Here is a 22,844-nt window from a genome sequence, read left to right as displayed (position 1 = left end):
TCTAGCTGGTTAGATAGATCAAGGGCTGGAAATTCGAGTGAAATAGGCAACCTTGCTTCTTTCCCATACACAAGCATGTACAGAGACATTCCTGTGGACCTCTTGGTGTGATTCTATCATCCCATAAGGCTGATTTGAGCTTGGTGTGCCAAGCTCACTGAATTCCTTCCATGGACCTTTTGATGATTCTGAGTAGATTCTTGTTTGTGGATTCAGCTTGTCCATTGTCCTATGGGAAATATTTAGATGAGGCATTGAGATAAACACCATTCTTTACTACCCAATTAGATATTTTTCTCCCTACAAAATTAAGAGCATTAACTAAAACTATAGATTCAGGGACACCAAATCTAGTTATCAGATCATCATAAAAATTCAAAAATGTTGTCTCATTTGCTTCCTTTAGTGCTACAGCCTCAATCCACTTAGTAAAATAATCAGTGGCTGTGAGCACCCACTTGTGACCATCACTTGAAGGTGGATTTATGATGCCAATGAAATTCAAACCCCACTTCATAAAGGGTTGCTCTACCCGAATAGGCGGCAATACTAACACTGCCAACCTCTCTTTTCCTACAAATATGGCACATTCTTTACACTTTCTAACCCAGGAATGTGCATCTCTGAACAAGTTAGGCCAATAATAGCCTCCTTTAAGAACTTTTAGAGTTGTAGCTCTTGCTGAAAAGTGTCCTTCTGTTGATCCTTCATCAAACTCATGCAATACCTTATCAACCTAATTAGAATTTGTGCATCTCAAAAATACACCATGAAAATCTATTCTAAATAGAAAACCATTCAAGAGTATACAAGGAATAGACTAAAGTCTATAATACCTTCTCCTTGACTTACTCAATCGATGAGGACACTCACCGGTCTACAAGAAATGAGTCATTTTTTGTACCCAGCTAGTAGGAGGGACATGAATAGCTACTTATTCTTTGTCTTGGAGGGCTAAAACAACCTTCTCCTCATCCTCTTTACTATTGTTTGTGTGATTAGCAAGCTTCTCACACTATCTCTTACCTCTTAATAGCTTGGTAACCTTAATATCAATATCAAATTCCATCACCTTAGTCACCGAACCAGCGCTCTTATCATTTAAGTCTTTGCTGAGCAAAAACTCTTTAACTGAAGGGTGAGCAACCATCAACTTAATCCTATTGTTAGACAACATTTACTTAAACTTTTTCAAACTTCTAACAACAGCAAGAACATGTTTTTCAACAAAAGAATATTTCTCCTCATAATCCTTAAGGCCTTCATTGAAAAAGGCCAAAGGCTGCTCCAAACCATGTTCATTTTCTTGAACCAACATAGCTGAGATGCTGTCAATACTACCATAAGCATTAAAAATAAACTCTTTTGAGAAATCTGGGTTTAACAAAGTAGGAGCAACTACAAGTGCCTCTTTTATAAGCTCAAAACTCCTCTTCCCATCCTTAGACTAGCTAAAAGTAATATCCTTTTTCAACATAGAAGTTATAGGTTTTAATAAACCTCCTAACAAAATTAATCCTACCCAAGAATATTTGCAAGCCTTTCTTGTGTGTTGGTAGAGGTAAGGAAATAATAGCACTTACTCTCTTTGGATCAATAGTAATAACTTCTTTTAACATCACATATCCCAGAGGCTTACCCTCAAGAACATAAAACACACATTTCTTTGGGTTAAGAGATATACCATACCCTCTACACCTCTCAAAAATTTTCTTTAGGTGAGCTAGGTGTTCAATTGAATTTCTAGAATAAACAGTGATATCATCCAAATAAACAAGTACAAATTATACATCAAACCATTAAATGCCATATCCATAGCATGTTGAAAAGTGGCACCAGCATTTGACAAACTAAATGGCATCTTTTTAAATGCCATAGTGCCCCATTTAGTTGTAAATGTTGTCTTAAATTGGTCTTCCTCCTTACTAAAACTTGATTATAACCTAAGAAGCCATCTAGCAAGGAGAATCTCTCAGAACTTGCAACAACTTATAGAATCTGCTCCATAGAGGGCAGTGGGCATCTATCCTTCAATGAGGCTCTATTGAGATCTCAGAAATCAACACAAAGTCTGATTTCACCATTCTTTTTCCTAACTAGGACAAGGCTTGACACCCAAGAGGTGTGTTTAATAGGAAAAATGATGTGAATATCTACTGCCATAGACCTCAAACCCAAAACTTCTTTGAGCAACTACATCCTATGCCACAGTGCCATCATGTGTCTACCACTAGTTTGACACCTCATAACCTGCGTATCACCATGAGGCACCTCATAAATTTCTCAATGCTTACCTCGGTACCACCTGGCCTGCCAGCTCATCAGTCACCAAGTTGTGGTTGTTAACAATCGAGCACTTTCATCTTCCAGTATAGCAACCATCATTTGATCGTCTGCAACCTGCCTGTTGTTTAATTTCTATTTTTTGTGCAAAATTAAGCCGCTCTGAGATGTCCGTAGATGCGAGGGCCCACCAACTCTGAGCTGCCATTTTCCAAAAGCTCGTAAGCTGTGACACTTAAGATATATGTGGCCTTGCACATAAATATGGAAATGCTCCTTCCTGCGGCCAATGTGGGATAAAATTTTTGCCTTAGCCTTTTCGAGCGGGTCATTGAGATAAGATGAAAACACTCCCTCCGATAGCTGATGACTTCACACACCACTTTGCACTTTCTATCGGGTGACCATGATTACATAAGATAGTTCCTTCTGATAACCTGATGACAACATTCTGCACTCTGCACTAGTCTTTGGGTCTTTGGGGTAAGTCTTGTCGATCGGGGTAGGTCATACCGATAAGGCAAAAATTTAAGAAACTGCAAAGAAACAACCATTTCCATAAACATGCTAGGCTCTACCCTCATGGGAGCCATATTTTACCCCACATGTTGTTATTCAATGAATCAAAAAGTTATTTTCCCTGTGTCTACACATGAAGCAAACAAGTTAGACAAAAACATGTATTCTTTTCATACTTACCATTTATTTTTCCTTCTAGGACACATTGATCTGATATCTCCTGCATCCTGATTAAGGTAGCAGAGAAAATAGGCAACAGTATGTGAAGACATCAAAGGTATCCTAAATAATTTGGTGTAAATTAGAAAAGAGGTGAAGAGTAATAATAGTGTTGAAGGTTTGGAGAAAATCAATGCCATGATGGCTGACTACAGAACAAGATGCATAGCCAACGATCCTCCTTTGGGGAAAAATAATGCTTTGGAGGGTGGCCAAAGTGTTGCTAGAGGGAAGACAAGTTTACGTCCCTATACTAGGACCAAGAGTTGGAGATAGGACCAGGGTACTTCCAGATTCATCATGGAGGATCTAGAGAAAATCAACAAGAAGATTCTTCAAAAGAATACTGAATTGGTCCACTCTCTTAGTTGAGTGCTTTTTCCTATTTTTTTGTCGACTTTTCATTTGTTTTTTGTTGTTGGATCTTTGTGCGGGTTTTCCCCTGTTTTGCTTATGGTTAATTTATTTTTGGCTGTTGGCCTTGGCTTGTAAGGCTTTGGGTTTTAGGTCCCTATAAAACCTGTTTATCTTTATCAAAATCACAAATTAAAACATAATTTATATATATTTAGAAAAACTAAAATAATTTTTAAATAATTTTTAAAAATATATCATTTTTTTTAAGTAAATAAAAATAGTTGTTTAAATAAAAACAAAGTAAACAATGCCTAGAATTCCATCAAGAGGGGTTCTTGTCTTTCTAACGGGGATCCTTTTAGGGTTTTCAAGTCAAGTGATTAGACACCTTTTTAAACTAATTTATGTGATATTCATTCTCTAATTCTCTTTGCATTCCCTCTTCTCCAACTATTGAGTGTGTTATTTTTTGATGTTCAAAAATAATAGTTTTAAGGCTTATCATTTGGTGGGCAATTCTTGTACATTTCACTAGAAAGGCCTAAGATGTTGGCCTTTGGTGGAAAATCTAGAGTCTTGTTATACCCTTTGTGTTGATTATAGGAGGATTATGTTTTGGATTGGTTTATGGTAAAAAAAGGTTCCATTTCAAGTGGATATAATTTACCACATTAGGAAAATAATGGTTTTGAGGATTTATGTCAATTAAAAAAAAAGAAATAAATTTTCTTGACATAATTATATTTTCTCTTTAGCTACTTATTAAAAATAGATGTTTTACCTAGGATAATATCAAATAGAGGGTCAAGTTGCTTATAAATTTGGTATCTATGGGTATGATAAGGAAGGTGTATCCAAGATTTTCTTTGAGTGCACCTTTCCTTATGCCTTTAAAAGTAGTGGTGGTTTATTTATAGCTAACCCTTCATTTATGCTACTTCTCTATCTAATTTTTTGGATAATTTAGGGTGTCCTAAATTTGACTCCTACATATTGATTGGATAAGATATTCATTGCATCCAAGATGCTTTCACAATTTTTGGTGCAATAGAGTCACCTGATCTTTGACAAATATCAAAGTATTATTGGGAATGTATGGAAGAAAAAATTAGAATTATTAAAATTAAATTTCATAGTAGTTAATCATTCAATAGAGTTATTATATCTTGTGATATTTTAATTTTCAAGAAGTTGTATTTGGGTCATCTGGATATATTAGTTCCACGTTCAATTATGGAACCATCTTATTGTAGGCACCTAAAACCTTTTTAAATTTGAGCTACTTTGTATTGCAAGGATATAAACTCTTGGACTATAGAAACAAGTCCTTAACTACAATAATTTAGTACTATACTACAAGATTACAACCTATTGCCATTGAATTTAAATATAATATTTACAAAATATAATTTTTTGCTATATAACCATAAAAATGACATAGTAACATAGTCTACTAATGCGTGAATAGAAAAAAATTTCTACTGCAGGGGTTTAAACATAGAGAACTTAATCACTAAATCCAATGTTCATACATAAAAAATAACCCACTTTTTAGAGCAACAAACTCATAAAATTAATCATTCATATAATATACACTACTCAAAAAAGATGACTACTTAAGAAATACAATAATGTATTTCATTAAAAATAAAAATATAGTATTTTATAGTCATATATAAATATTTTACATTCTTATTAAACAATGGGACTCAACTAATGTTTCTCATTTTCCTCTTTGTTACTATTTTCCTATTATGTACTCGTTTGTTCCTCTTGTCTTCTTCTTCCCTATTTTCTATATTATTTTCTCATTGATCTTTGTTTCTTACTGTCTACATATCTTTATCTATTTTTTACTCATGAAAAAAGCCATAAAATTTTTAAAAATCACCAAAGAAAAGTCACACCTAAACTATTTTAGCATTAAAAAAACCATAATAAATCTTCACAACTTAAGTTATTGATCAAAATTGATCTATAATTAAAGCTTACAGATTATATTTACACTTATTTCAAATTATAGATTTATCCTGATCACAAATAGAATTGTGTGGTTATGTTTTTAACCATTGAAATACAAATTGAGTCAACCTAATCCTTTGCACAACTTAATAATGTTAAATAATAACTTAAAGAAGAAATTAAAAATGAAACAAATAAAAGAGAATTAGAAGATAGAAGAAAGATCACGAGATTGATAGCGTAGTTCGCTCAATATGAGCTATGTCTCTAGGTCCGCTTATCAATGTAGGACCGCTTTGTTAATATTGCCAAGAAAAACACATTGTTACAATATTCAAGCTTTGGCAAAACCTACATCAAATGACTCACAATCTCTAACGTTTTTTACAGTTATTGGTGCAATCTCCTCTTAGCAATTCTCCACTTTCAAAATCATGAAAATTCTCCCAAGTTATCACCACTTAATGAGTTTTCCATCCTACACTACTCCCTTTTATACAATAAAATTGCTCAAATTGGTATAAAACCAATTGATTTTACAAAATCACCTTATCTCTCCATTTTTACATATAAAATCTTGAAAAATCTCCCCTTTACAAATACCATAAATCTTATTTAACATTAACCTCCATAATTGTCTTAAAACAATATGTTATTTAGCCCTTTATGGAGGTTATCCATGCTTTTACATTTAAGAATTTGTCTTTGTACTAAATAAGGTTTTTTGTCCCTTATTTATAGGGGAAGGAGATTTACAAATATTTGAAATCTTTCAAAATCCATTTAAATATCCCCTAATATTCTCCTAATAAAATGGGCTTATAAAACTTTATGTTTAGGGGAATTAAATCTTATTTAAATATTTATATATATGGAGAGATTTTCCTTTTATCATAAAGAAATGTAAGGAATAGGATTTTAAGGCATGGGTTAAGGGATTAAACCCCACATCCATATTTATGCCAACTCACTACTCTTACCACATCATATGCCATGTGTCCTGCCACGTATCATGTCAGATTTTGACTAGTCATAACTTCCACATATAGACTGGGATTTGGTCCAATCAAAATACATCAAAAAGCTCTCGACAAGCTCTTCACATTGACACTAGCCTTTACCACTTTTCATGGCTTTGGATTTTGACCTTTTTTAGGCCTCCTGATTCACCTGTTGACTGATTCTTTGACCGCTTGTAACTTCTGCATACATATTCCTCTTGAGCCTGTTCAAGTTATGTTAGAACCATTTTGGCGGGCCCTACACAATGATGCCATTTTCGTGTGATTTTGAGACTGAATTTTTTAGGTTGTTCTAGATCCACCTGGATCAAAAATATTACTCAAATTTAATAAAATACACTCCTCTCTTGTCGTAGCTTATTAAACGCATCTCCAAGTCACCGGTTTCTTCTCTAATAGTAGCTTTTCATCAATGGCTTTAAGAAAAAAGAGATTGAATTAAATTTTAAGAAAGTAGCTTTTAATTTTCACGATGCCCTTCTATCAAATGAATAAGGTGCCAAAAAAACCTTTTGAGACCTTTCTCATTGAGTAAGAATATATGTTGTTGCATGTAAAAGTTTGGTTTCTGCAAGAAAATTATTAGTTATCTAGAAAGAATCTAACTTTTTATACTTAACCAAGTGGTATATTCCACTAGTACATTCTTCTACTTTCACTTTTTTTTTGGTCCCTTGTCTTCCTAACCACTATAGTATCCAAAAAGCATTTAGTTTCTTGTTATTCGTTATTGGGTATTTGTTCCATCACATCTTCTAGTTTTGTCTCCTATTTTCCATGTTGTTGTGATGTATTTCCTTAAATATTGAGATTTCAAAAGATATCCAAATTTCTAGGTACTTCAAACTCATAAGCATTTAGTAGAAAAATCTTTATAATTTTGCATGATCCAATCTTCTTTCACTTGCGTTTGATATAGGTATGACTTGGAAATAATTTTTTTTATTGATTTTCCACTATGATATGTCTCACTTCAATACTATTTTCTCTCCACTCTGAGTCTACCTTATTTTCATACTACTGACTACTCTAACTAATTTTTTCCCTTTTTTTGGTGTAAATATTGCATATTCTTGGAAAATTACTCTCCTTCAACACTTGTCTTGAACACTGAATATTTTAAATGTACCTTAATTCAATAATACCTGTCATAATACTCCCATTAATGATTTGAAATGGATAATTATATACAATTTTTTTCACTAAATCACTATATACAAATATAAGTTGAGGCAATATCAAATCCCATTGCTTAGACTTGTCACCAACCAAATTTTTTACCAAAATTCCTGAGTTCCAATAAAACCCTCATTGTTCTAATCTATTTAAGGATGACATGAAGATCTAAAATTTAAATTAGCAACTAATTTTTTCCAATGTATCCTCCAAAAATATTGTACAAACTTAGTCTCACAATATGAAACTACAGTTTTTGCTAAAGCAAGCAATCTAACATCGTCCATGAAGAATACATTTATAATATGTGTAGCACCATTAGTTTTATTACAACCTATAAAATGGTTAGTTTATTAGAATCTATCAAAAAACATAAAATGTAGCTCTTACCTCACTTAGGGTGTTCTTGTTAATCCATGAAAAAAATCTATGCATACATCATCCCATGGTCTATCTCATATGGATAATGAGTGATATAGTCTCATTCTTTGACTCCCTAACTTAGCACATTGAAAAAAATTGTATACTTGCATAATTTATTTACTTTTTTCTTTCATTTTTGTTTATTAATACATTTCACTAAGATGGGGCATGATCATATTGGATCCAAAAACTCTATTTGAACAACAACAACTCTTCTCCCTTATTAAAATTTACGTCATTGATCTTTGAGGTCTACATTTATATTGTCATTTGAATAATAATACATCTTGTATGAAGTAATCTATCCATAGTATTCTATAGAAAATAGTAGGCTCCACATATTCTATTCATACAACATAAAATTCCAAATCATGTTTGTATACTTGTTTCATAGAATAAGCTCAAAGTAATTTAGCCTATTTCAATCAATATTGATGTTCGTCTAGTAAATGCATCTTCTACTTTATTTGAACTTACACTTCAATGCTTGAGAACAGTAGTCTTGCCTTGTAGTAATTATTTCACCTCATGTGTAATTGGTTAAGCTTAGTTTGACATTGATAAATAGAAAAGCATGATGATATAGGTAAAGAAAAATCTCCTTAGAAAGAAAATAATAACACTTCTTTAATGTTTGCACTATCATAAAAAATTATTTATCATAAATGAGATACCTCCATTGGCATTATTATGCTTTTAAATAAAATATGTAGTAGGCTTATTCTCTTGGTTGACATATTCTCTAATATTCATCTCACTTGCATCACAACTCACTTTAAACAATTTAAAGAAATGATTAATTCCAATACTAGTGCCTTAGTGATATTCTTCTTCAAGAGCTAAAAAATATTAGTTTTTTCTACCTTCCACTTAAATTCCCTTTTGTATCCCCTTATGATTTTAGTTATGGGTGCGCATATCCCTTTAAAATTTTGAAATTTTTTTAAATAAAATCTAGCTAAACCATAGAATCTTTAAACTCCATTCATAGTCCTAGGTTTAGGCCATTCAATTGTTGCATGTAGATTTTTTGATCTAAATATAGTCCTTTGTGTGACATGGAAAACTCCAAATAAATCAATTTAGTGTTGGGTTCTTATATGTATGGAAATAAGATATAAGCCCATGTATGCAATCTAAGAGCTGAAATTTTATTTCTTACCATTGAAAGAAAAATAATAGGAGACCTAATAAATGAGATTTATATTCCTTTGTTGTAATGAATATGATATTTGGAAGTGTCTGTTTGATTTCCAGGTTTAATAATATGAAAATTATGGTGTTCAATAATGGTGTAACAGAAGGTGGAAAACTATCTCTTACCATACACCTAACTTTTCTCATAGGGTCTTCTGACTTAACTGTTAGAAGTAATCTTCCTTTACCTAGCACATGAAGATGCTAGGTTTGGTTTTGAAGAGAGACAAACCCCTCTCCATCCTCTGTTGTAGGACACAAAACAGTCATAAAACCTACCTTGACATTACCCATTCCACCTAGTTATATCTTACAACAAGGTGGAATGGTGGACATTCACATATTAGACTCTCAACCTCACAAACCACTTGGGTTCAAACACTTCCAATCACAAAAATGATAGGAGCTTCTATCTTCCTTACTACCCAAGCTTCAGACAAATGCAAGAACAAATTAAATCATATCATCACTAATATAATAAAAAATACTTCTACAGAATGATACCCTACATGCCAAGCAAAATAAATAGAAAAGAAATTCAGAAGACACTAAGTAGAGAAGTAGAAAATGAAAAGTATTTATTCCTTCTTCCTTCAGTCTTCTTTCAGCAATGTAACAATCAACAACAAACTACCTCATAGCTTTCAAGGAATATATAGACCAAATTATAGACACCAACAGTCATACCATGACTGTTGGTGTTCCAATTACAACCGATTGAGCATCTTTATATTCCAAAATAGATCCTACAAGAAAAATATTAGAAATAAATACAAAATAGTTATCATGGACCTTTATTCAAACCAAAAATAAATAAAAAATCCCTAAAACTCTTAAACTAGACTTAGACCAAAAATGCCAAGTCAGTGCTCCTACACCAAATAATAATAGTAAATTATAGAAAAAAAAACACAATTGGTTAGATCTATATATGAGATATAGGAAGGAACCCGAGACTACAAACTAAGCCTAAAAGTGATAGACTAGTGTGTTGGGAACCCTCGTTCGAGGGTGTCTATACAAATAAAAAGGTGTAGATTCATAGTCAGGAGGTCCTATAGGTCCATATTTCTAAAATTTAGAAGAAAATAGTTAGAGGCATGTGTTGGGAACCCTAGTCTAAGTTTTTCTACTTGTTTCAAATGCAGAAATACCTACCATTGTCTATTTGTTCTCCTATAACATTCTCTACTATCATATTTGAACCTAGACACACAAAAATAAGGAAGAATGGTTGTATTATATGAGGACTTTCCTAAGTCAAACTTTTTGTTGGTGTTCCCACCTCCATAAAAGATATTATTAGAGAGTTTATCCGAGGAAAGAAAGAGGATGAACAATGAAAAATATATTAAACCATCTCATAGATTTTCACATAAAGATGGTGATGGAATTCTCATTAGAGATTTACTCAATATATCAATGCAATAACATGATACATATAAATCACAAATCATGAAATCATACTTGAATGTAGATTGTTATAGTCTATTTCTCAATATGCTCAAACCTATAATGCTTTCTAGATCATTTGAATGTTAATTAAATGTCTTAGTTCTTATGAATGATAAAATATGTGCTTTATATAGGGTTCACAAGGTATTTTAAATTGTATAGCAACAACGAATGATTGAATGAAAAGATTAAAATTGTATCTAATTTTAAAGGCCAATACTCACTCAAATTTGAATTGGGTCCCTTTTAGATGGAATATGGTTTTAGGTGTGCTTGATCTACATAAAAATGGACCAGCAAAAGGAGTGAAAATGTGTTGGGGTCCAAAATATAGGACCCACTCTAAAAATTAGTATATGAATACGATTATGTCATACGTTGTAAAGCTAAATTATAGGTTAACATAAGGCACAAATAGACTTAAAATGGTTTGGGATAAAGTATAGAAAATTAGGGATCCAAGAGTGTGCAATTATAAAGGGATACAATTTATGATACTAAATTTAAAATTTCAGAAATAGTATGAACTTACACTCATAGTAAATGATAAAATAGAGAAAGCAATCGAGAGAAAGATATACAATGGATAAGATGATGCTAAGTTGAGAGAAGAAAATGTTAAAAACATTAGAATCCTACCAGCTCACACAAGAACATCTAAATAAGGATACACTTACAAAGGAAGCATAAAGTAAAACACAAAGAGATGATGAGAAAGGAATAGAGCTAGCAAGTTATCTTAGTTGATATGGAAGATATCAATGTTAGGATTGATAATTAAAAAAATTCACAAGAATATATGGGTTGCATGAGAAACGTTCATAAAATTACTTCCCTATAGAGGTTTATGGAAAAATTGTAAGGAGCAATAATTCCCTTATACAAACGATGGTGATAGGAGTGTGTTCTCCTGAAATGAGAAATTATCAAAGAAGAAGGTTTGGAAGGACAAAGAAGAAGAACAAACAAAAAAATAAGAAGACTGTTGTAGCCACTATAAAGGGAAGTAGTGCTAAAAAAAATGGTTAAAGACTCGGACTCAATCTACTAGAGTCCAATGTGTTCTATTTAATTTGGTTTTCTGTATACTTTATCTATGTTATATGTTGTTTGTTAAAATGTTATATTCTAAACTCTACTACTTTTGGACATTACTCCTTTTATATGTAATCATTATAGTTCGCTTTTAGATCTCGTTGTTGGCTTGATCTTCAAGTTGCTTAGTTTCATTTTTGTTTCTCTATGTAATAAACTATTCCAGTTGAGGGCCCTTTCCCTACTTGCCTTAATCAAAAGAAAATTTCTTAGCTTTTTAAGTATTTTAGAGTAAATATTTCTTTATAGTGTTATAGATTGATGTAAATTTTATAATAGTTTAATATTATATATTATTCAAAAATGCCTTCACATTTTTCTTGATTATGAAAAGAAAATGTCCATGGGCCTCCAATCACAACACATATTTCTCATTTAAGACAAAAATATCTAAAGAAGATGGATCATCAACAATCTCTTGATTGATTTTTTTTAAGTCTAAAATATCTATGCACTAAATATGTAACATAATAGTTGTTGTATATATGATGTGAACACATAAGTTCAATATATTCAAGAATTAAGAAAATACATTCGAATAAATAAGACTATGATGTGAAGAGCATATTCTTGTTGACACATTCCATTTTTCTTAGATGTTTTCTTCATTCTTTGCATGATGGGGTAGATCCAGTGCATGAAGATTGTTGGTGCATCTGATCCAATACATGAAGATTATTGGTGCCTCCTTTTTGCACCAGTTTAATAACCCCCAATCTATTGGATCTTGCATCTTTGGTTTTATATGTGAGCACAAGTTTGTGAATGGTTTTCAAGTGTTGATTCATTACTATTTTGTCATTTGTTGATTCACTGAGAATCTTCTTGAGAGTTCACAGTGCGACGGGGAATTTACGCATGGCAATAGTCTGGTGGTATAAATGATTCATTTTTGTGCTTTGATATGCCTCTTAACATAAATCTTTTGAAGGCACTAGCAAGGATGGGAAGAATCATGCCTTCAATAATCAAGTTTTCACCATTCTATGATTTGATATGGAAGCATGCAATCAACACATAATAATCTTACAAAATTTAAGAAATGTGTAACTTCGATGTTTTCTTAATACCCCATTCTTGAAAGAAGTGATCCTACTTATGGTACCATCTTAGAATAGAGAGTGATGTTATCTTGGTTATTTATGAAGGTGGAAAAATATTGATGTTACAAAAGGGAAAACCATAGAGAATGAAATAAAAGTGGTTGAATATTTTATCATATTTTGGAGAGATAAGGTTGATATTAATTTGTTAAAATGGAAATTCTATTAAACAAGTATTCTTGATTTAATTTTCATATTTGGAGAATGAAAATTAAAATGCATTTCATGAATAAAATTTTATGGGATATAGTAAGTGGATAGGAGAAACCACCTATAGATGCAATCAAGCTATTAGAATAGAACAACGTAGATGATAAAGAAATGGTTATTGTTGGTCTCTCTTTTGACACTTAATTCCATCACATAGATTTAGGTAAATCTTCAAATGAAATCTAGGATAATTTGAATAAATTATTTGGAGGCAAAGTAGTCAATGCAAAATTCTCTCTAAAACTTTAGTTGTTTAGGTTCAAAATGGAAGATGGGATCACAACGTCAAACCATACAAGTAATTTGAGATCTCTCATTAGACAACTTGTAGAAGTTAAGGCTCATGTAGATGATGATGATAATGATAAGGTCATATTGTTAAATAGCTTTTCTTCAAAATACACCAATGTTGTTTTCACACTTAGTCAAATACCTTCACAAACTCTAGAAGTTGTGATTTCGGTTCTTCTAGTAGAAGATAAGAGAATAAAAGAAGAATCAGAAGATGATCCTCAAGAGAAAGCACTATATTCAAGAAGAAACTACAAAAGGTCAGATTCTCAAGAAAAGGGGCTTTATTCAAGAAGTCATTATAGAAGATCGGAGAGAATCAAGTGTTTTTATTGAAAGAAAAAGGGTCACACAAATTGGGATTGTAGAACTCGGGTTAGTGATATGCTAAGGGTAAAGTAAAAGAACAATCTGATGAAGGGAATGTTGCTTGAGTTGAGGATGAAGATTCCACATATGATGAATGTATTATTAATGACTCTTCTCCTAGTGTCAATGGTTCATTAACTACTACAAATTGTTCATTAGTACTATAAAATTTTAAAACTCAGAGGTTGTTGGACTCAAAGGATGGAGGATTTTCATCATCTCAAGTTATCTTCTTTCTTTGAGATGATATTTTTTGCATGAGAAGATTTTTTATTTTTTGTCTTTCTTGTTTCTTTTTGTCTTCTTTGCTAATTTTGACAAATTTGAAGAATATGTGTGTTGTGAAGGTTATATTTCAGAGACAGGTTTGAGGTTTGGTATTGTGCTCAATATGAATTATTTTGATTAATAAAAGTGGGATAGGTCATAATGTTACATATTCGCAAGGTGGCATCAAGAGCCCATGAGGAATGCACAACCAATAAGAAAATCCCCCACTAAAACACAACAAAATCCTAGCAGGGCAACCCAAAAGCCAACAACTAAACTAGAAAACCAACAAAATAAAAAGAAACCAAAACCCACAAAAAGAAAGAACAACAACCCAATACAAACACAAAGAACTGTCCTACTACATGGGGGAACATTTTTGCTGCCAATACTAGCACAAACTTAACACTTTATTAGAAAAAGACACCCTTTTGCTCAAACCGATTCCAGAGCTAGAGGAGACTAATGTGGAATCAAAGGTGGCTTCAACCAAATATGTTGTGGGGCCTGAGCCCATAGCCAAGGCCTCAAAGTGTTTTCATTTCTTCACCCTTTTCCTCTCCATCTCGACCTATATAACCTATAGAGAGACATTGTGTATATTAGCTGCATTCCTGTAGGAAAGATTAACATCCTCTATTTTCTTTTTGAGGGCCTCGGATTTCTTAACCTCCTCCAACTTGACTTTGGTCCCTGCCATTTTGAGCTTGTTGTCCATATCATTAATCTTTCCACCCACCTTATCCCACTACCTCATGAAGCCAACAAGGTGATTGGTAGTTTTCCACACTCTGTCTTCATCTAAATCATCTGCCCAGGCATTAGACTTGGCTTCTTCCTCTGCCACCACCTCCAGCAAAAAAATAATAATTTAATTGCAACATTCATCTACCAAAATAGCCACTTTAGCAGATCATCCTTTCTTTGCATATCAACATGCAGGTCATTCACAATTTTAGTAAGGACCGCAATAGAACTTAACGGCTTGGTATTAGCAAAGGAAGGATGGTTGGGTGGGGGGAGGTTAGGATTATCATCAACATTAGCAGTATTGACAAGGAATTAATCCAGTTGCGAGTTCAATATGGATTGTTGTCAATTGATCTTTAGAGTATATGATCGAGAATTATACCCTTTTGTGGTCATTAGACATTGATAGAGATTTGTTGTATCTCTTAGGAATTGTTGTTGAATAATTCAAGACTTTGTGATTCAAGAGTTTGGGACTGAGAGATTAAGAACACAACTTAGAGCTACACCTTTCTGAGGGTCAAGAGACAACTTGATGGAGCCTTTCTTGGTTCAAAGTTTGCTTCTTCAAGAGAAGATCTTCTAAAGATGTGTATTCATATTATGTAACTAGCATTTTTTATTGTGTAAGTCATAATGAGGGTTCCCTAGGGCAAGGTGAATTTATATTTCTATGATCAATGCAATAAGGGGGTGAATGTTGGCATAATGGTTAATGTTTGTATTACAATTTTAGTAGTGGTGTAGTTACACGGTGGTGCTATTACAACTACTGTATGATTATGTGAATTGTGCATCTTCTTTATGTATATATATCCTTCTTGCATCTTCAAATAATATATTACAAACATTTGCATTTCTCTCTTTCACTATCATTAATTTAAATTCCCTCGAATCTTTGATTCCAACAAATTTTCTAGTTTTTACTAAAAAACAACTATATAGAAACAAACTAATTGTAATAAAAAATGTCTTGATTGAAATTCTTTAAATTTGACATTTCTATACATCTGATATGCTAGATAATAGTAGTAGGCAATGAAAGGGAATTATGGGTTGAGCAAAAATTATAAACATTTTAATCTTTTAGAAATCATTAGACTCTATTAAGCTTTCTATGAAAGATTTCACTCCTATAGATTGCAACTTTTTAAGGATTGGGAATTGTTGTCTTATACTCGTAATATTTTTTTCCTATTAAAAGAGGTTTACTAGTGTATTTTACCTCACTAAACTCATACACATCATCTAAATGTTAAATGGAAGTGTAGATTTAGCATCAAATTTTGGACAAAAATAAGTTCACAAATATAGAAACCAAAACAAATTTCGATACTTAAGTGCTAGTATAGAAAATGCAAGCTACCTTTAATGGATAGATTTAAATGCAATTTTATTTAGTTAACTGCTTGTCCTTTTTGTCCTTGTGTTGAAAACATGAAGCACATTTTTTGGGATTGCACTCATGCTAAGAAGCCTTGATTGCTGTTTTTATGAACTTTTTAGCCATTTTTGGTCATGAATTAAACTTGAAAGAGGGTATTTGTGGTTTTTGTTATGCATAATTACATGATTGTTGATTCTATTAAACAAGTTGTTTTAAAGAACATTTGAAAAATGAGATGTAATGTTGTGTTTTTTTAGTAATTGTTATCGGCAAATATATTCTATGGCTTTAATCTTAACATCATTCTTTAGCTCACTTCCATTTATTGCAGCTCTAGGTTCTAAGCAATAGGATTGTGGATGTCATAAATAGATTTCAACAAATCAAAGAGCAAGATTTCTAATAATAGACTATGAACAATCTTAATCAAAATCAAGCTATTTTTATTATTATTTGACTAAACTATGTAGATGTTTTCAAGTCAACATTTCAAAGAACTCTATTATCTATCAACACTTCTCTCTTCTCATGCTTCCATTCCTTGATGATGGATCATAGAATTTGATTCGAAATGTTGGCATAAAAAAATCTACATAGTTGAATCTAGAAAAATAATTATCAGAATTTCATGGATTGTGGAAATTTTAATTTTTCTACTCATAAAGATATTTGTCAATTTTCCAAATGATTTATATCTATCTCTCAATCATTCTGTATCTGTGTTGTCCATTTGAGAGCCTTACTTTTCTTTCAGCTACTTATAAGTAGCCTCATTCTTATATTTACATTGATTCAATATTATTTAAAAAATAAGTTATTATAATTATGATGTAAAGATGTATTTGTTTGTACATATGATTTTATTAAAGTGAAATAAGAAAAAATATTAAACTAAATAATATTACTTCTTGACATAATTGTTCCTGATTTTCGATCAACACTCTGAATCACATTTAATGATCTACCATAGGTTTCCTAAGATAGATAAAAATAAAAATAAAATATCAAAACAAGCACAGTTCAATCCTGAAACACTTTTATCTAATATAAACAAACAGTACAATATAATACCAACTAAAATTTATTAATTAAAATTAAAAATTTTTTAAATCGTAAATTGATCTCTCATACACTTTGGTTTCCCTTCCTTTTAATGACCATGTTATGAAGTGAATCCTCAACGCATCTTTCATTCCGTCCTCTTAAAATCCATCCATCTTATCTGGCTATTATACCTTCAAATCGTGTGGCATAAAGTCATCTAAGAATAGAGTTCACATTATTCCCTGTTAATTAACTATGCAGATGCCGTATGTGCGCCTTTATGATAATGAAGGAATGGGCGGAAACAGCTATGATCATGGAAGATAATAAAGACATATAATCAAGGCAGATGTATGGTCATATTAAAACCTCAAGACCTTGACATAGATGTTCTATCAAACATATAGAAAATCCTTATGAGCGCTGAGCTGGTCCCACAGAAAGCTTACACGAGCAGTCACGTCTCTGAATTGTGTAGGATACATAAGCTGCAAATCACGTGGTGAGCAAGAGCTGAACAGGTACTGTCAAATGGATAATCAATTGGAGGATTGATTATATCTAAAGATCTGTCAATCTTGATCTGTTTCGTACACAAAAATCTATTGATTTATAATAGCCCATCAGTCTGAACGTGTAGAGGACCACGGGACAGTTGTAAAGAGGATAGAGGGGACTCGTAGTCAAAAGTTTTTCTCTAAATTTCCATTGCCAAAATGCTTTTGCGTTCCAAATTGCAGTACATATGCGTTGCTTTGTTTATTATTTAACTCAAATACGATCACCTTTTGTATGTTTTCCCCCAACAGCCATTCAATCCTGCAATGTTGTGCCATAAATGTCATATTCAAACAGCTTTATGATGAATTATTAAAGCAAAAATTATGCTGGAGAGCGTGAATACTTCATAGCCCTATTAGTAGACTTCATAGCTTTATAAGGCAGTTTAAGTCCCAGGTGAACCGCATCCTATGCTTTTGTTATTATTGTAGACTTCAGTGAAGAAGAGAGATGGCACATACTGTGAGTTGGGAGGCTGAGTTGAATGTTCCTGCAAACCAAATATGGAAGGCCTTTGAGAATTGTGCAGATATTTTTCCCAAGCTGATGCCCAATCACTTCAAAAGCATTGATGTACTTGAGGGAGATGGCATCAGCCCTGGAAGTGTTAGACTCATTAAATATGGAGAAGGTATATGAAACCGAACCGTTGAAGTCCTTTGTCATTTATAACTTTCCACTTTTCGTTTTTCAAATTTCTATTTGTTATATTTTGATATCCTTTTGAGTAAATCATGTAAGCATTTTTTACAATGATGTTTTCGGTCATATTCATGATCTTATATTGAGGTGATTTTTAAATATTAGTTTAACACAGGCTATATCACAGATCCAGTTCGTCTAAAATTTATCATATTTATATTTTTATGCTCTGTTTGTTATATTAAAACTTTTGAATGTGATTATGTCTACTCACTGTTTTTTTAACAATATCTATTAAATTGTATTCTAGATATTATAAATTAAAAAATTATTAAAATAAGCTGAGAATGTTTTTAAAATAATTACACTTTTCTTGGGACATGTAGTGTTCGGGTTAAAAAACTTTGTTGGTGAAGCCACCACCAAGGTTCAAACTCTTGCAGTGGTTGAGTCATCATGGCTATCTTATTATAAATACAAAGCTTTGTTATTAAACTTTCTATAAATAGTAATTTTGACATGTGATTTACATGCAATTGTGCGAGTCATACTTACTATATTTAGTAAGTTGTCTTCAAGTAGGACTCTGCAACTCGGTTGTTCTAGGCTGCTTGAAGTCATGTTTTGATGTACAGTTTTGGAGATTGTTGTAACTCTGTAATTCCTCAGAATCAATACTAAAGACAAAATTTGCCCGTGGTTTTTTACTAGTATATTTTTACTAGGTTTTTCCACCTAAATCTATGTGTTATGTGCTATTGTTCTTCTTTGCAAATTTTTTGTACTTGTTATTTTTAGTATCTCCACACAACTATATTCACAAGCCCTCTTGACTCAACAAATTTGTACATTTAAATATGATTTTTTTAAAGATCACAAAATTTAAACAAAAAGGAGATTTCTGTTTTCTAACATAGAATTGACAGTGACAACCTCTAAATCCTTTAACGTTTCAAGTAAAACATGTGATTACTAGTTGTGGGAAGCAAATCTTTCGTATGCTCTTGACATGCTTGTTTTGTTGGATATTTTGACAGGGTTTCAGTTGGCAACTTACAAATTGGAAAAAATAGAATCCCTGGATGAGGCGAAAATGACTGCCACTCACACCGTGCTCAATGGACAGATAATGAATAAGTACAAGACATACAAGCTGACATTGAAGGTAAGCCCCGGAGCCACTTCAGCCACTTGCATTGTGAAATGGATTATTGAGTATGAGCCGGCCCATGAAGGTGAGGTTGCACACCCAGAGAATGCCAAGGAAACTGCTGTACACACCTTCAAGGTCTTGGAAGAATATCTGCTCTCCAACCCACTTCCGGTGGCTTAGCATAGCTGTTACTATATATGTCCCTATTGCTGATTGATCCTACACCTAAATAATTGATTAGTGGTATTATGTGATGATAAAGGGTTAGATTTAAGAAGTATTTGTTTGAGCCTCTATAAAGCCTTTTTTATCCATGATCTCCATTGGCTTGATATTTTATATCAGCAATGGTGATCTGTTCTGTGTGAAAGAAAGGTCTTGTATGGCTTTGTGTTTTGAATCAGCTTTGATGGTGTACTCTGTGATTTGTTGAATGCTTTATTAAGGTATGAGTGTTCAGCTATTAGTTTCCTCGTGATCTATATAATTTTGCATTATTATTATTTATTATTTATATAGAACATATTAAATGTTGGTTTAGTATCATTTGATGTTTTGAAGAGATTTAGAGCTTACAATATATAATATCTATATATGAAAACAACGGAAATGATCAGACTGTGTCTAATAGTCACTACACCTAATTCTGATAGGAATAAATAATATAAGAGGGTTTCTCGTGAATTAGTTTTACTTAGTTTTGAATGTCGAAGAATCATTTGATAAGAAGCAAGTGCAATATATGTAAGCCCATTTTGGTGCCTTTGATCGCTGAATCGAAAATTACTCAAAAAAAATTGGGGACTAATTTTCTATATTTTATTGCATGCATTTCTGAAAGGATTAACTCTCTACAATATTTTTAGCAAGTTGATTATGCTTGGTTCTTCTTAAATAATCTAGGCCAATGTATGGGATTGTAGTGAACATTCATGGTGAAATGACTTATTTTAGGCAATTGAAGGTTAAATAAAACTTGAGTTAACTTAGGTATCATTAGAGATAGCTAGTGTATCTTTTGCAATGATCAGCCGCAATACAAACTCAGTGCTGTAATAACATGGTTTTGCTTCATCAACAACGTTTAAGCCACTTCAGTAGCATCACAGATTTCATTTTCATCAGCATTTGGTTTTATTTTAATAGTGCGAGTGATCAGAAATAAGTCAGAGTATTCAATTAAATGAAATATTTAATATTTAATCATTTTTTGTCTTTATATAATTGTAATAACCTTTCAACATTGGATTGTCTCTTCAATTTCCCATAAGGACATAAATGTGGTGGCAGTTCAGCTTCTTTGAAAGCTTATAAATAAGCTCAATTCGAATCCAATTGCAGAGAGTTGGAGAGTTATAGAGTTACAGAGTTATAGGCATACAACTCTTAGGACAAGTTTGCAAAGCTATGACATGCATCTCGTCTGTCGAGTTAGCCAATTTGTATCAACTCTCATGAAGTCCATAGACATACATCTCTTTCACAACATTGCCTAACTTGTATGGGCTTAGACATACAACTCCCTTTCACAGAGTTTGCCCAAGTTGGATGGATTCCGGGCATACAACTCTCTTTCACAGAGTTGGCCAAAAATTGTATGGCTCTTACATATTTTCAATGAAATAAAAATTTTAATATGATTTATTATGTGTTTACAATACCACCAATTCTGCTCTGGGTATTGTCCTGTGAATTGACAAAATAATTCAGATCAGTGGTATCAAAGCCATGTTCGATCGTTTCAAGTGCATCTACAAAAAGTGCTCTATTTTATGTTGATAAGTATTCCAGTGGTGTTTCAATATTTTGGGGGAGAGAAAATTATTGCCATAAGTTGGTTCAGTTTGCAGCCTTTGTGATTGGACTATATGCGTCATATATTTCTTGGATGGTTGACAGTATGACCCTAAGTAGACGTTGCCCATACCTCTAAGGCGATTTACCTTCTCTCTCTTTTCCACTTTGCTCTCTTATTCAATGACATTTGAGATTCTTTACAAATTTGAACCATGCAAATGGAAACCGTTAAGTCAGGTTTGAAAGAGGTGTCAGACAATTAGCGTTCTCCTATGTTGTGCGACAGCTCCTCCATGCGATTTGATTTCCTCTCACCCCTTGCCGAAGTAGGAGAGAAAATGGGTGATGCTCGTAATGTTCCCACCATGCCAAACTCTTCCTTGTCTTCGTCTTCAGCAGAAGGAAATGAAGAAGCTATTGCAACATCCACCAAGGAACCAGTAGCTGCTATGCCTCAAGTTGACTAGGCTCTTGCTGCTACAGTGGATCGGGAAGAAGTGTAGGATAAGCTCTCCATGGACTCAATAAAAGTAAGCAAGCAAAGAAAGAAGGGGTGGAAGCAGAACCGTGAGCCCTCTCAATAACTCCACTATCCATTGTTATATTTTATTTACTCTTTTATCACAAAACCATTATTATGGCTGGGAGATAATCCCGGTTGCAATATAAACAGTCCAAGTCAACTATGCACTGTGCTTTCTCGAAGATGAATTTGAGGACATAAATTTAGGTTCAATTGCACTGGAACACGAAGTGTTTCCTATGGCCTCGCAATCAGATGCAAGAATTTCTAGTCAAGAAGGTGGGAATTTGAGAGTGAAAAGTTTGAGTTCAACTTGAACAAGACCCACGAAGCACCAAACAACAATGCAATCAAAATTTTATTTGGAAGATGATCAAGTAATGGGGCCCATTGCCTTTCAAGAGGGGACAAATGATCAGAAATAAGTCAAAGTATTCAATTAAATGAAATATTTAATATTTAATCAATTTTGTCTTTATATAAATGTAATAACCTTTCAACATTGGATTCTCTTTAGTTTCCCAAAAGGACATAAATGTAGTGGTTGTTCGGCTTCTTTGAAAGTTTATAAATAAGCTCAATTCGAATCCAATTGCAGAGAGTTGGAGAGTTATAGAGTTACAGAGTTATAGGCATACAACTCTTAGGACGAGTTTGCAAAGCTATGACATGCATCTTTTCTATCGAGTTAGCCAATTTGTATCAGCTCTCATGAAGTCCACAGGCATACATCTCCTTCACAAGATTTCCTAACTTGTATGAGATCGGGCATACAACTCTCTTTCACAGAGTTTGCCCAAATTGGGTGGATTTCGGGCATAGAACTCTCTTTCACAGAGTTTTCCCAAATTGGATGGATTCCGAGCATACAAATCTCATACAACTCTCTTTCATAGAGTTTGCCCAAATTGGATAGATTCAAGGGCATACAACTCTCTTTCACAGAGTTTGCCAAAAATTGTATGGTTCTTACATATTTTCAATGAAATAATTTTTTTTTTATGATTTACTATGTGTTTACAATACCACCAATTCT

The 22,844-nt window shown here is 32.8% G+C and overlaps 1 protein-coding gene across 1 annotated transcript; it reads left to right on the top strand.

Annotated features, from left to right (window-relative positions):
• Positions 1 to 17,967: 17,967 nt before the first annotated feature.
• LOC131042977 (MLP-like protein 423) lies at positions 17,968 to 19,959 on the top strand. The gene is made up of 2 exons (XM_057976328.2): positions 17,968 to 18,324; positions 19,373 to 19,959. Exons 1-2 carry the CDS (start codon positions 18,144 to 18,146, stop codon positions 19,666 to 19,668), a joined length of 477 nt encoding a protein of 158 aa, XP_057832311.1. The 5' UTR covers positions 17,968 to 18,143; the 3' UTR covers positions 19,669 to 19,959.
• Positions 19,960 to 22,844: the final 2,885 nt, after the last annotated feature.

This window comes from Cryptomeria japonica, chromosome 5 (genome assembly GCF_030272615.1).
Source record: "Cryptomeria japonica chromosome 5, Sugi_1.0, whole genome shotgun sequence".
In the NCBI taxonomy this organism is placed as follows: Eukaryota; Viridiplantae; Streptophyta; class Pinopsida; order Cupressales; family Cupressaceae; genus Cryptomeria; species Cryptomeria japonica.
The sequence above is the reverse complement of the archived record's forward strand: the minus strand, read 5'-3'. Positions and strand labels throughout refer to the sequence as shown.